Here is a 13,536-nt window from a genome sequence, read left to right on the forward strand (position 1 = left end):
GAGCAGAACTAGGGCTTCACTCATAACAAACTCATAGGGTCATTCCCAGCAAGGTCCTCCTACTCACAGACAGGGGAAAGGATGGAAAAGAAGCAAAGGCTGGCAGTGGAACCTGCCCACTCCTAGGAAACGCTCATCATCCATGGTGCTTCAGCCACCGAGGTAAGCCCAGAGCTGCTCCCTAGCCCCAAGTGCCATAGGGAAACAGGCAAAGCTGCTTTTCTTAGAAGCAGCCCCAAACACCCAGTTCTACTAAAAGACAAAGACATAGTGACAATGCTTCCATGGAGCATCCCACCCCACACAGAACTTTACCTGTTAATGGAACTGACGCTGGGCACAGTGTCGTTGTCACACACTCGTTCAGCAAGGAGTCTGTCCCTGATCTCCCAGGCAAACATGGTGGGATTTTGGCGTTTGTACTCTGCAATTTTTTCAACGACTTTGGGTGTGGCGACCTTTGGTTTTGATCCTCCAATCACTCCAGGTTTAATACTCCCGGTTTCATAATACCTGGGACAACATCCAAAACAAAGCTTTGGTTATCACACACAGACAGAGAACATGCTCTGAGATTTATAGAGAGCATCATTTCAAGGTAACTGAACCCCAGCAAATCCTGAGATACATCTTCACTTTCACATACACATTTCCTGCCTGTGTGGTTCTTTATCACCTAATAGATTAACTTATAGTAATTGGAATTGGGCCTCAGGATACAATATATATTTTTCTGTAATAGCAAGACAAAAGAAATAACGCAAGATTAAAGGGCATGCTGAGATCCAAAATTAACTGAAAATGTGTGTTATTAATCAGCAGTACTGGCAATAATAGAAACAAATCACACCAAAGACCACTTTTTGCAGTGGACTCTTTTGTAGCAAATTACTGTTTTTACAGAAATGCTGTCATTAATATCTACAGCTCGTTATGATTCAGAGTGACATGATGGCTAGGTATTGTTTTTTATTTGCAGCTCTGGAAGAAATAGAGTAGCATCTCTTTTTCCTGGTTTTTGATTTTAATATGCATACTATGATTTTAATAGTTCCTGTTTTTCAAAATGTATTCTTTTCATCATTACATTTTCAGTAAATGTGGTTTCAGTAGTTTCAATAACAAATTTTGAGGGAAAGGGAGGTGCTCATGCTCTGGAGGGGTCCAGCTGAGGCAGGGATCAGTTTCAGTGACCAGCGCTTCCTTGGGTGCAGCATCTTCACCATCAGCAGCAGCTCTGCTGATGCCATGCCCCCAGGAAAGGTGGAGAATGAGATCCCTAAACCAAAATAAATCTGACCAATTTCTTCACATGCACATCACACAAGATATACTGCTTTTGGTAGCTTTGCCATAATACATGGTAGCTGAGATCTCTGGGCCCTGCAAGTCTTCCCCTTTAATAAAGTATTGAACATGCTGCTAAGAGCAGAAGTCCCATCTTACATATTGAGGGCCACAACAGAGACTGAAACTGTATTCCTCCATGCTGCAGTCAGGGCATTCCATACAGGAGGCTCTCTCACAGCCCTGAACTTCATTGTATCTTCTGAATTTTCTCATGACCAGATTAAAAATAAACCCATGCCTACCTTCAGCTACCACCCTAACTGCCCTAATCCTGCACACCCCTTTCATATAGAGCAGCCCCCGACTCTGTCAGCCTCTCAACCAGGTGCCCACCAAGCTGTACCTGCAGCAGCTCAAACACAACCGCTTACTGCTCTATGCCCACATTTCTAGCTCAGGAAAACCTCCCAAGCAGGAAGACAAGACTGCTTATTAACATATTTTCCCTGCAACTATCTAACATAACCATTATACAAAAAAAAAAAATTCCCCCATCTTTCCAAACAGTCTGCACAGCCGAAGTCTGCCTCACTGAAACATGCAATCATGTTCATCGAATTTTTGCCAGGCTACCTGTTCTTAGTGTTTTCAGGACAGCTCTGTGTGCAGGACCTAAAGTTCCTTTAAAGAGACTGACACCAAATTGTTCATACATGTTCTCAGATATTCTGTGTGCAAATGTTGACTCAGGCTTACCAGCCCCCATGAACCATTTATGCAATATCAATAATGGCAAGTGTTGAGAGATGGATTAGCCCTCCTGCTGTCCCTAAATGCAGTGAGCTTTAGGGCAGAGGAGAAAAATTTAGTTCCTCTCACACTTCCAGGAGGACATAACAAAAACAGTGGCAAACATGGCCCATAAACCTTCTAAAATCTTGCATCCCTGGGCTCAAAACCTTGGTTGCTGGCACCATTTCTGTGAGGAGGATGTAGAAGGCAGCCAGACAATACCACAAATGCTACGAGACAACAAGTCACAATTTTCTTAAATCTAGTCAAAATGATTGATTTCACAAATGTTTCTTAGCACTTTTCTCCAACAGTGCCCGTGGTCAGTGCCCTGCACTCCAGGACAGCCTAGCCAAGAGGAGCACTCCCAGCAGTACAGGATGCTGTGCCTGTACAGACCAGCCAATGCTTTCCCATGGCTGATCACCACAGCAGGAAAGCCACACCAGAGAGGGCCCTTGCCACCACAATACTGCGGCTGTGATGAGCTCACCAGGGGACAAATCTCTGGTGCCTTCAGAACAGCAAGACCTCTACTCCCAAACTCTTTAACCTCTGCTCACCTGCCTGCTTTCATGGCCTCAAGGCCCGCCCAGGCACAGATGAGCCCACAGGAAGGCTCGCCTTGCATGGGACGTGCAGGATTGGGCCCACATCCCGTTCCCTAGATGCTGGGGGAGGTCATCGTGATGGGAACAGTTCTCACCCTGCACTGCCATGGACATCCCCCTCCTCTCCACCCTAGCAATGAATCTGGGTGCAGTCACAAGGCCTGCAGGCTGCATGCCTCCAGCATCCCTGACTCCTGTTTCCATTTTAAAGGCAAGGATCACTTTAGCCAGCATCTTTTCATGTGCATCAGGTCAGGGCCTTTTGCTTATGGAGAGTTGCAAAGGCAGGTGTAGGGTGGGCCCCTCTCCAGCACCCTTCCCCAAGGGGTAAGAGCTTCATTTGCCCTGCAACAGCTGGTTATCTACTTCTAGATGTTTTTTTAAAGCTGCATCTAATACTGAAAAATTCCAATAATAAAATTCCAAATGTAAGGATTTATCATAAGGATTCCCATTTTTCACATATATGCACACATATGAAAAAACATACACACAGAGATGCAATTACAGAGACATTTTACCCACTGTAATTATTAGTTAGGAAAATTATGAGCTATGAAATTCCAATTTATTGCTGACAACTTTAATGACAGAGCTCTGGAACCTCACTCTGAGCTCTATATTGCAAGTATATCTAGCAGTAGACCTAAACTGCCAAAAGTAAAACCATCAGACTTTTGCCTGGTGGGTAAATAAATTGCCTGTTTCCAAGCTGTGTGTTGATCCTAATGGGAATTGGTGGCAATTCCAATGCAACAATGAGCATCACCAGCCAAACCACGCCAGCGAGGCAGGGAGCAGGAGCCTGTGTTACCTGCAGATGTGGAGCCATAACAGATTGAAACAACCCATGGTGGGCAGTATAAAGCCCATGGAAAGTTTTCCTCTCTAAACCAGTCAAGGCATTTGTGTTCTTAAAACTCCAGCGGGAGAAGTGTGTGTAGTTTGCAGGGAAGGCATATCCTTGTGAGGAAGGCATGAGAGATAAAGCAAAGGCACCGAGTCCAGCCTACACTCTGAAACTGAGCAGGGATGTGGAGACGCTGCTCACGAGTTTGGACAAGTAGAGGTAGGATGGTTATGTGGAAAACAGTGACAAGAGCTGCAAAACCGGGCACCTGTGACCCTGACAAATCTGACCACTTATATGGACACTGAGTAATCAACACATCCCCTGTGTGATACTACAGAAAAATGCCTGAATCATCTTTGCAGCTGCACTATGTCCAGGAGAGATGTTGGTTAGGAATAGGAAAATAAAATTTTAAATAAAAATAATAAAATTCTAAACAATGAAATTAGCTGTGAAATCTTAGCAAACAGATCAGTAATTAACTTTTCCAGATGACAAAGAAAAACACTAGGAAAAAAAAAAATCCCTTAATATAAGTTGCTCAGGTATGTAAGAATACCTGGGGTTCAATACCATTTGAAAACTGTAACTTACACAAATTAGGTTTAGGTTTGCACAGAAGGTGTTAAAAAAAAAAAAAAAAAAAAAAGAAAAAAGCAAGCATGGCATTTTTTACCTGAATCTATGTCAAATTTTAAAAGGAAATCAGGAAATAAAATGAATTCAGAGTTTAATATCCTGCTGCCCTAGTGTTTGGAGCAGCTCCTGGCTGAACAGAGAGCCACTCCTAAAGTAGCCAAAATACATTTAAGATGGTTACTAGCTGCTTATGGTGTTCTGTGCTCTCTTAACCCAGTAGAAGACTGGAAAAAAACATTTAATCATCAACAACGGGATAGATTTCAGAATAGCTTGTATGAATGCACATGTCACAATGTTGATGAAATATATAATGCTATTATTGTTTAAAAAAAGTTCTATTCAGGAAGCAAAACAAGCAACTTCCACAACTTCTACATTTTTCACATTTTGCTGAATGTGACTGCCAGATTTCCCTTCCTGTTCAGAGAAGACAAGTGCAGGACATACACTATATGTACAGCAGATACTCATGGCATTCTGCACTTCGCATTAGAATTGCATACAAGAAACTGTAAAAAAGCTAGACCTACGGATATTGGCTCTTTCTTTCCACATCAGACATATAAAACCACGACTCCTCATGCAGCCGCTCTCCTTACTGGACTGATCGCCTATCTCCGTTTGTTTGCAGCCTCTAGTTCTGGAACTGGCACTGACACTTTTCTCTAGCCGGACAGAGGATTTGTCGTCCCCCTTTACCTGCCAAGTATTTTGCTGACACAGCCATGGCTGACGCGGAGCTGCCGGGAGATGTCACACGGCCGGACCCCTTGGTGGGCGAGCTCCACGATCCTTTGGCGAACGACATCTGGGAGAGGGCGGCCGTTCACAAAAACACCCCCCAGCTGATTCACACCTCCATGTCCTGAAACACACAGGGGAGGGGGAGAAGGGCGGAAGAGCTGTGTGAGAGTTTCAGATGTCTCTGCAGGGCAGAATCTCCAGCCCCAGCGCTCTCAGGCGCTGGGCACCGCCTCCCCAGAATTGGTCCGATTTCCCCGGGAGGAGCAGGGAGGTGACCTCACTGCCGCAATGACACTTGCTGGAGGGGAGGACCGTCCTGCCTGAAGGCAGATGGGGCCCCCTCTGGGCAAATGGCCACGAGGAACCCCTCGATCATGTCCAGCACCCCGGCGGCGGACCACCCTCCTCCCGAAGTCGCGTTGGCCCAGCTACGAACTCCAGGGCAGACCTGGTGCTGTCCCGTGGAGCGGAGGCTTCTCAGAGCCGCTGGCTGGAAAGCCAGCGGAAAATAAGGCTGGGTAATCGCTCAGCCCACATACTGCCTCTGTCTAAGCACAGAGAGAGATACCTGAAATGAAATACGCTGTGTTTTGTTTTTCCCCAGATGCCTTGAATTAAGCAAGTGGGGGAAGGGGAAGAAAAAAAAAAAAGGGAGAGAAAAGGGGGGAAGGGAGGGAGGAAGGAAGGAATTCGGGAAGAAAGAAAGAAAGAAAGAAAGAAAGAAAGAAAGAAAGAAAGAAAGAAAGAAAGAAAGAAAGAAAGAAAGAAAGAAAGAAAGAAAGAAAGAAAGAAAGAAAGAAAGAAAGAAAGAAAGAAAGAAAGAAAGAAAGAAAGAAAGAAAGAAAGAAAGAAAGAAAGAAAGAAAGAAAGAAAGAAAGAAAGAAAGAAAGAAAGAAAGAAAGAAAGAAAGAAAGAAAGAAAGAAAGAAAGAAAGAAAGAAAGAAAGAAAGAAAGAAAGAAAGAAAGAAAGAAAGAAAGAAAGAAAGAAAGAAAGAAAGAAAGAAAGAAAGAAAGAAAGAAAGAAAGAAAGAAAGAAAGAAAGAAAGAAAGAAAGAGAAAGAAAAACTGCTCCTACAGCAGTCTTAGCAGGTATTATGATCCCACAGGAGCAGATTTGCAGTGTTCACCTTTAGCAAAGTTGAATTATATATCTGGTTGGAAACGGGACCCGCTTGGAGGAATAGCAGTGAAACTGTAAACCACATGAACACAAATTAATCCTACGTACTAGAAGGTAATATAATTAACCCTTATGTTGTTATTCATCCAACTACTTATATTACGGCGGGGTGGACGAACTAAAAACAAGCCACAGGAATAGTATAGATGCTAATTCTGGAACAAAAAATAATACAGAAAATCTCTCTGTTTGAGCAGAGTTGGAATCGTACTGAATAAGCTGGCAAGCCAAATGCCTCAGTGTTCAAAAAAAATTATACAGAGCTATTTTTATTTTAATCTTGTTATTTCACTATTGATAAACTGCTGTCAAAACTTTGCAACCACCTTTTAAAACTCTCAGGACACATAATGAACCCCCATGAAATACGTGATGTTAAACACTGTGGCTAGCAGACAAGCGCCTGCTCTGCCTTCATCGGTGCGAGAGGCACACTCTGCCAGCGGCCCAGCCGCGGGGTTCCCTCCCGTGCGCCGGAAGCAGACACCGGTGCTGGGACTCCTGCCTAGATTGATGCCGCGATGCCCAGGACACCGAGGCTTTGTGTGAGGGCAGCTGCCCGGAAGGCTACAAGGAATGAGACCTCGGGCTCCTCAGGGCTTTAAGTGCAAGGAATCGCGCATGGTGCGTTCAGTTGGAGAGGGAAGATCCTGTGGTGGTGGTCGGACAAGGGGAGAAGGAGGAAAAAAAAAGGAGGGAGGGAAGGAGGGAGGGACGGAGGGAGGGAAGGGACGGAGGGAGGGAAGGAGGGAGGGAAGGAGGGAGGGAAGGGAGGGAAGGGAGGGAAGGGAGGGAGGGAGGGAGGAAGGAAGGGAAGGGAAGGGAAGGGAAGGGAAGGGAAGGGAAGGGAAGGGAAGGGAAGGGAAGGGAAGGGAAGGGAAGGGAAGGGAAGGGAAGGGAAGGGAAGGGAAGGGAAGGGAAGGGAAGGGAAGGGAAGGGAAGGGAAGGGAAGGGAAGGGAAGGGAAGGGAAGGGAAGGGAAGGGAAGGGAAGGGAAGGGAAGGGAAGGGAAGGGAAGGGAAGGGAAGGGAAGGGAAGGGAAGGGAAGGGAAGGGAAGGGAAGGGAAGGGAAGGGAAGGGAAGGGAAGGGAAGGGAAGGGAAGGGAAGGGAAGGGAAGGGAAGGGAAGGGAAGGGAAGGGAAGGGAAGGGAAGGGAAGGGAAGGGAAGGGAAGGGAAGGGAAGGGAAGGGAAGGGAAGGGAAGGGAAGGGAAGGGAAGGGAAGGGAAGGGAAGGGAAGGGAAGGGAAGGGAAGGGAAGGGAAGGGAAGGGAAGGGAAGGGAAGGGAAGGAAGGAAGGAAGGAAGGAAGGAAGGAAGGAAGGAAGGAAGGAAGGAAGGAAGGAAGGAAGGAAGGAAGGAAGGAAGGAAGGAAGGAAGGAAGGAATTCGGAAGGAAGGAAGGAAGGAAGGAATTCGGAAGGAAGGAAGGAATTCGGAAGGAAGGAAGGAATTCGGAAGGAAGGAAGGAATTCGGAAGGAAGGAAGGAATTCGGAAGGAATTCGGAAGGAATTCGGAAGGAATTCGGAAGGAAGGAAGGAAGGAAGGAAGGAAGGAAGGAAGGAAGGAAGGAAGGAAGGAAGGAAGGAAGGAAGGAAGGAAGGAAGGAAGGAAGGAAGGAAGGAAGGAAGGAAGGAAGGAAGGAAGGAAGGAAGGAAGGAAGGAAGGAAGGAAGGAAGGAAGGAAGGAAGGAAGGAAGGAAGGAAGGAAGGAAGGAAGGAAGGAAGGAAGGAAGGAAGGAAAAGATTAAAAGATATGAAAATAGAGGGAAAGAACAGGAAGAAAAGGGCAGAGAAAGCATCCTTAAGACATGCGTTTCCTCAGGGAAGGGGCCGACTCTACCCCTGCAGCCCGTCCCCAGTCCCCGGAGGCCAGCGGGAACCGGGCCTACCCAGGCCGGGAGCATCGACCCTCCAGGCGCCGGAAACAAAGGCTGGGGCCACGGCCGTCTCTTCCTCCAAACCTGCCACAGCTCTGGGCAGCGGCACCGGCGCCGAGCCTGGCTCCTGCCCACCGGGGCCTCTCTGCCGGGGTCGCGCTCCCGGGCGGCTGCAGACAGGAGGCCCCGTCGGGCCAGGGGTTGCTGGAACTGCGGGGGCATCGACCCGAGTCCGCAGCTCAGTGCGGAGATGAGGCAGCCGCCCCACTCCGTGCCCCTGTCCGCAGCCCGGGGCCTCCGTAGGGAGCGCGGACGGGTACAGACTCGGGGGCTATTTCGGGAGGGAGAAGCCCCGACGAGGGGTCGGCGGGCGTAACCCAGAGCCATGGTGCAGCCGGGGCGGGCGAGGAGCGAGTGGAGGCGAAGGGAGGCCGTTCTGGGTAGCCGCCGGCCCGGGTCGGGGCCGCTCCGGCTATCCCCAGCCCGCCTCGTCGTCCTCGCGGCCCTGGACGGCGGCAGCCAACGGCTGTGCCCACGCGGGACGAGGAAGAAGCGGGGACCGTGTCGGCGCCAGAAGGGACCGAAATCTCGCTTGGGACCTCCCCGGCCCCGACCACCGTTCCCCGTGGCCGTGCTGCCAACCCGCTCCTCCCGCTGCCGCCGGCTCCCCCGTCCTCCTCCGCCTTTTTGTATGGGGGTCCCGACACAACGTCCACCCTCACGCCCCCGATGAGCCGCGGGTCCGGAGATCGTTTGGCAGCGAATGGCGCCGGAGGCTTCCCGGCCGCGGTCGGAACCGGAGAAAAGGCACCGGCGTTTTGGTTTTATTCCTTCTGTTTGCCCCGAAATTCCTGAAGAAGACATCGATTTTCCACAGCCGCCAACGAGGGCAGGCGCCGCTGAAAGCCGCCGCGGCTGCTCCTGCCTGGGGTGTCCGGCCCCACGCGGGGATCCCGTCCTCTGTGGGCTGCGTGTCCGCTCGCCACCCGGGGCAAGGGGCACTCCGGCGGCGGGGGATTCCGCGCCCACCCCCCCCCCCCCCCCCCCACCCCGCCCCCGCATCGCGCGCAGCGGGCTTTCCGACCTTAAAGTTCGCCTTTGAAAAAACGTGATTTGGTTCAATGCCGGGAGAGAAATAAATAACGAGGATCGAACGCTGCACTGCCGCAAGACGGAAAGTCCGCTTTCACGGGGGCGGCAGAGCCCGTCACCGGCCACCGTCCCGCTCTGGACAACCCCAGAAACCGAGCGGCGGGAAGAGGGATGGGAAATGGGCAGATGAACGGGAAGAGGGGAGACGACAAGGAGAGAGGGAGGGAATCTCCAGTCCCGGCGCTCGGTGGATTATTTTGCAAACAAATTTCTTTGAGTCGAAAGGCTGCGGTGCACCGGGAAATGAGATTAGTTCTACCTTAAATTCCCTCGCAATCTCTCGCCGTAATGCAGCGTTTAACTCACCGTGAGAGAAAATGTCATTTCACATAACACTGTGCTAATGGATAAGTCTTCCCCGACCTCTCAAGCACAACAAATCTCGGGCGAACCCATCGCGCACGACCTGTTAAGTTCACCGGCTGCCCGCTCCGCCGCCCCACGCCGCGATCGTGACGCCATTCTTCGGGATTTAAAAAGACAAAAATCTTCCCTCTAGCTCCGCTCCTCGCCTTCCGCATTAGTTCAATTTGTTTAGTGTTTTTGGCGGGGTTCTATTTGTTTGTTTGTTTAAGGCCGTTTAGTTGTTGGGTTGTTTTGTTTGGTTTTTGTTTTGTTTTTGTTTTTGTTTTTTTTTTCTTTATTTCCAATTAACGAATTTCAAAATGTTGAAAAAGAGAAAGAATATCGTGCTGCAAACTTTTCCGTTCGTCGGAAATACCTGGCGGCTTTTTCCCCGGATATTTTATTTAGGGGGAAAAATAAACATATGCACATATATGTAACATCTATGTACTCATCTATGTACATAAGCGCGCGTCCATATGTACTGATGGCCCTACACACGTCTAGAGACGTGTTTATGTATCCATCTGCACAGATATACACACGCACTGACATCGGCTCTTTCTCTACGGGAAAATAGCTCCCGCAGCACCCCTCCGCCGGCCGTCCACCGTCACACCGATCTTCCCGGTGGGGAAAACGTCGGCGGGCAACCCGACAGGGCCAGGGGAGGGAGATGATCGCGCGGAGCCCGTCGCGGCCGCTCAGACAAGTTGAAGGGCAGCCACTTACTGTGCATCGCTGCGAACGGGTCGTGCTTACAGTGTATTTCCATCGGAGCGGTCCGGGGCCGGGCGACCTCGCCGAGCTGATCTCGATTCGCCGGCAGCGCTCGGGTTTCGGGGTCGGGGAGGGAGCCCGCGAAAAAGGACGGAGACCGACCAGAACCAACCAAACAAATAAAAAACCCCAAACAAACACACAAAACCAAACCAAAACAAAAAACCAAAACCAACAAAAGAAACCTCAAACAAAACAACAAAAAAAAGAACAAAAAAGGAAAAAAAAAAACCCAAAAAGGTGAAAAATAATATTGAACAAAACCACCAAAAAAAGCGAAGAGTCCCGCCTCGAGAGGGGTCGCGGTATCCGACAGCGCTGGCCGAACGCGTCTCCCGCGCCGCTCTCAGCCTCCCGAGGCTCCGTCGGGGGGGCGCGGAGCGGCCGCCCCGGGCTGAGCGCCTGGCCTCAGCCGCTCCCCGGGCGGCCGCCGATGCGCAGCACACACCGCCCGGCTCTGGGGCGTTACGGGGCGCGGAGAGGGGCGAGCGCCTCTGTCCGGCGGGCCGGAGCCCAGCGCTGCCCGCCCGACGGCTCTTTGTGCTGGTGGTGCCGGCGGCTGCGCGGCGGCGGCGGCCGAGGCGGGCGGCGCGGGGGCGGGCGCCCCGTCCGCGGGGCTCGGTCCCGGGGCGGCGGCGCGCTCCGCCTGTGCCGCCCCCCGCCGCGCCGCTCGCAGCAACTCGCGGCGCCGGGCGGGGCGGCGGCGGTGGGCGAGGGGATCGGCGGGGGAAGGTGTGCGAGAGGGCGGGGAGCGGGGTGGGGGGCCGGGCTCGCCGCGGCCCCGCGGGACCGGGCCGCCCCGTCAGCGGCCGCCGTCCGACCTGGGGCGCCGGCGCGGCGCGACCATCGCTGCCCGCCCGCCGGGGCCGCGGCGCCCCCTCCCCTCTCTCCCTCCCTCCCTCCCTCCCTCCCCTCCGCCCGCCGTCGGCCGCCGGGGCGGCGGCGGCGCCTGGCTGGCTCGGGCGGTGCGCCCGGCGCGCTGCCGGCCGGCGGCGGGCGGCGGGGGTTGTGGCGGGCGGCGGGGGCGGGGGCGGGGGGCGCGGGGCCGCGGGGCGGGGCCAGAGGGAGGGCGGCGGGGGGGTCCGTCGGGGCCGCCCCGGGACCGACCCCGCCCCGCAGCCCCGCGCGGGCCTCGCAGCGCGCGCGGAGGGGGTGGCGGGCGGCGCTTCAGCACCGCGCGGGCGGACAGCGGCGTGGGCGGGGCCAGCCTGTCACTCAGCGCCGCGGCCAATCGCAAAGTTAGCTTGCTGGCGTTCCGCATTGGCCGCCGAGCGGCGGCGCTGCCTATTGGCGGGCCGCGAGCCAATAAAGAGCGGGGGGCGTGACCGCACGCCCCCGCGGGCGGGTATGGGGGCTCAGCCACTCGTGACCGAATGCGTGGGTGGGTCCCCGTCGGGGCTGGAGGACCCCGGGGCCGCAGGACCCCCGACGGCCGAACGGCCCGTCCTGTGGGCGTGTGTCAGCCGACGGCCCGACGCAGCTCCCCGTGGCTGTTGGTCTCCCCGACGCCCGGACGGCGTCTGTCGGGACCGTGGGTCACCGGCGCCCCCGGGAAGCCGGGCCGTGGGTGCGGGCGCGGAGGCGCGTGGACCGAGGCTGCAGTCAGGGAGGGTGTCCGCCTGCTCACGGTGCCCGCGGTCGCGCCGGGACTTGGCGGCTGTCTCCTCTAGAAGCGGCGGGTTTCCACTCAGGCCGCCGCTCCCGCGCGTCCTGCCCCCCCAGTGGTGCTGCCCCGGCCGCGACCCCCGGCTCGGCGAGGCGGCCCGGATGGTCTCCCTCGCCCCACATAGCCCCGCCGCGTGTGACCCTGGCGGCGTGGCAGAGCCCCGCTGAACCGACGTCCTCGCCTTCGGCCCGACCGCCGGCACGTCCCCCCAGGGGGATCTTTGTCGGGAGGGGGTTGCAGGAGACCTTAACCCGCCGTCCCGAGGCGAGACCCTCCGGCCCCGCTGAACGCTTTAGGTCTCGGCGGCAGCGAGGCTGTGCCCCGGCCCCTCCTTCGGCAGCGCGGGGCCTGCGTCCGCTGCGGACGGGTGGGCGCGGGCCGAGTTTTCGTTGAAGTCGAAACTGCCGGGCGCGGCCGAGCCGCCACCGCGGAGTCGGCACGCAGAGTCCGGCCAGAGAACGGCGAGGGCCGATGCCTAGTCAGCCCCGCAGCCGAGCCGGGGCCCCTCGGGAGGGCCGCCCCCTGCTGCCGCTCGGCACCTCGTCTCGGGGCAGCCGTCGAGGATGGCGGGCAGGCTGGGCCCGGGGTTGCAGCGCCGTCCTGCGCGGAGGGGACGAGCGAGCAGGCAGGGCCGCCTCACATCCTGGCCAGCCTCCATTCCTGCCATGACCCCTCATTCTCTTTCTCCTTCTTCTTGCTCACCCGGTACTGAGGTGAAGACTCCTCGGCCCAACGCTCCACATGGGCCAGAGGCGGCAGAGGCTTTGGAGCGCTCTGCCCGGGGCCTTCGGCCCGTCTTCGTCATTCTGCCCAGCCCAGGCAGCGCTGTCGGTGCTGCTGCCCCTGCGGACATCCCCGCTCCCGGCCGCCTCCGCCGCGCCATGAAATGCTTTATCGATTAAACGATTATTCAGGCGATTTAACTAATAAAAGGCCCTATCGATCGCTTCGAAATTGCATTCCGCCACCAAGCCGCCAGGCCGCCTCCGCGCTCTCCACCGCCCGCGCCGCCGCCGCGCTACCCGCAGGGACGCCGTGACGGGGCTCCCGCAGCCTGTCGCCAATCCCCGGTCCCTGTCCTATTGCCCAACTGGCCCCAGTCGCGGACCAAATGGACACCAGGGCGGCCACTCCACGGAATTCGGAGGTCTCGGCAGCCCGCCTTGCCGCCCCGACGGCCTCGCGGGGAGCTGGTGCCACCCCACCCGGTTCTGCATCGCGTCCCCGCTCACGTCGGCGCCCCCCTTGTCCGCGGAGCCACCGGACTCCCCGCAGCCCCTGGCCCGAGTCCCACCTGTGCGGCCGGCTCGGGGTGTCGCGTAGGTTTTCTCCAGCTCCATTCCGGCTCTTCAGGACTTGGGAAAACGGAGGCAAGAAAAAGTTTCCACGTCGTATTGTAACCTCTTCCTTTTCCCTCTTTTTTTTCCCTTTTCTTTTTGTTGTTTGGTGTTCTTTTCTCTTTTCTTGTATTTTCCGTTATCTTTTCCTTCTTTCTCGGTTTTTTTCTTTTCTTTTCTTCTCTTTCCTCCTCTTTCTTTTCTTTTCCCCCCTTTTTTCTTTTCTTTTTTTTCTTCTTTATTTTCTTTTTTTCTTTCCTTTTTTTTTTT

The 13,536-nt window shown here is 54.4% G+C and overlaps 1 protein-coding gene across 10 annotated transcripts in view; it reads right to left on the minus strand.

Annotated features, from left to right (window-relative positions):
* Positions 1-13,269, minus strand: part of PAX5 (paired box 5) — a gene marked incomplete at both ends in the record, with an annotated part of 130,459 nt that extends 117,190 nt beyond the window's left edge. For 8 of the 10 annotated variants that reach the window (XM_082301076.1, XM_082301074.1, XM_082301075.1 and 5 more), the window contains 3 exons: positions 316-513; positions 4,888-5,053; positions 13,224-13,269. In XM_082301076.1, the coding sequence (XP_082157202.1) occupies positions 316-513; positions 4,888-5,053; positions 13,224-13,269 (410 nt within the window). Of the gene's footprint in view, positions 1-315; positions 514-4,887; positions 5,054-10,215; positions 10,259-13,223 lie in introns of those variants that run through there. The other 2 variants (XM_082301073.1, XM_082301068.1) reach the window with 2 other exon arrangements.
* Between the last annotated feature and the right edge of the window lie 267 nt (positions 13,270-13,536).

The sequence above is a fragment of the Coloeus monedula genome, assembly GCF_965178545.1.
Source record: "Coloeus monedula genome assembly, chromosome: Z".
Classification (NCBI taxonomy): Eukaryota; Metazoa; Chordata; class Aves; order Passeriformes; family Corvidae; genus Coloeus; species Coloeus monedula.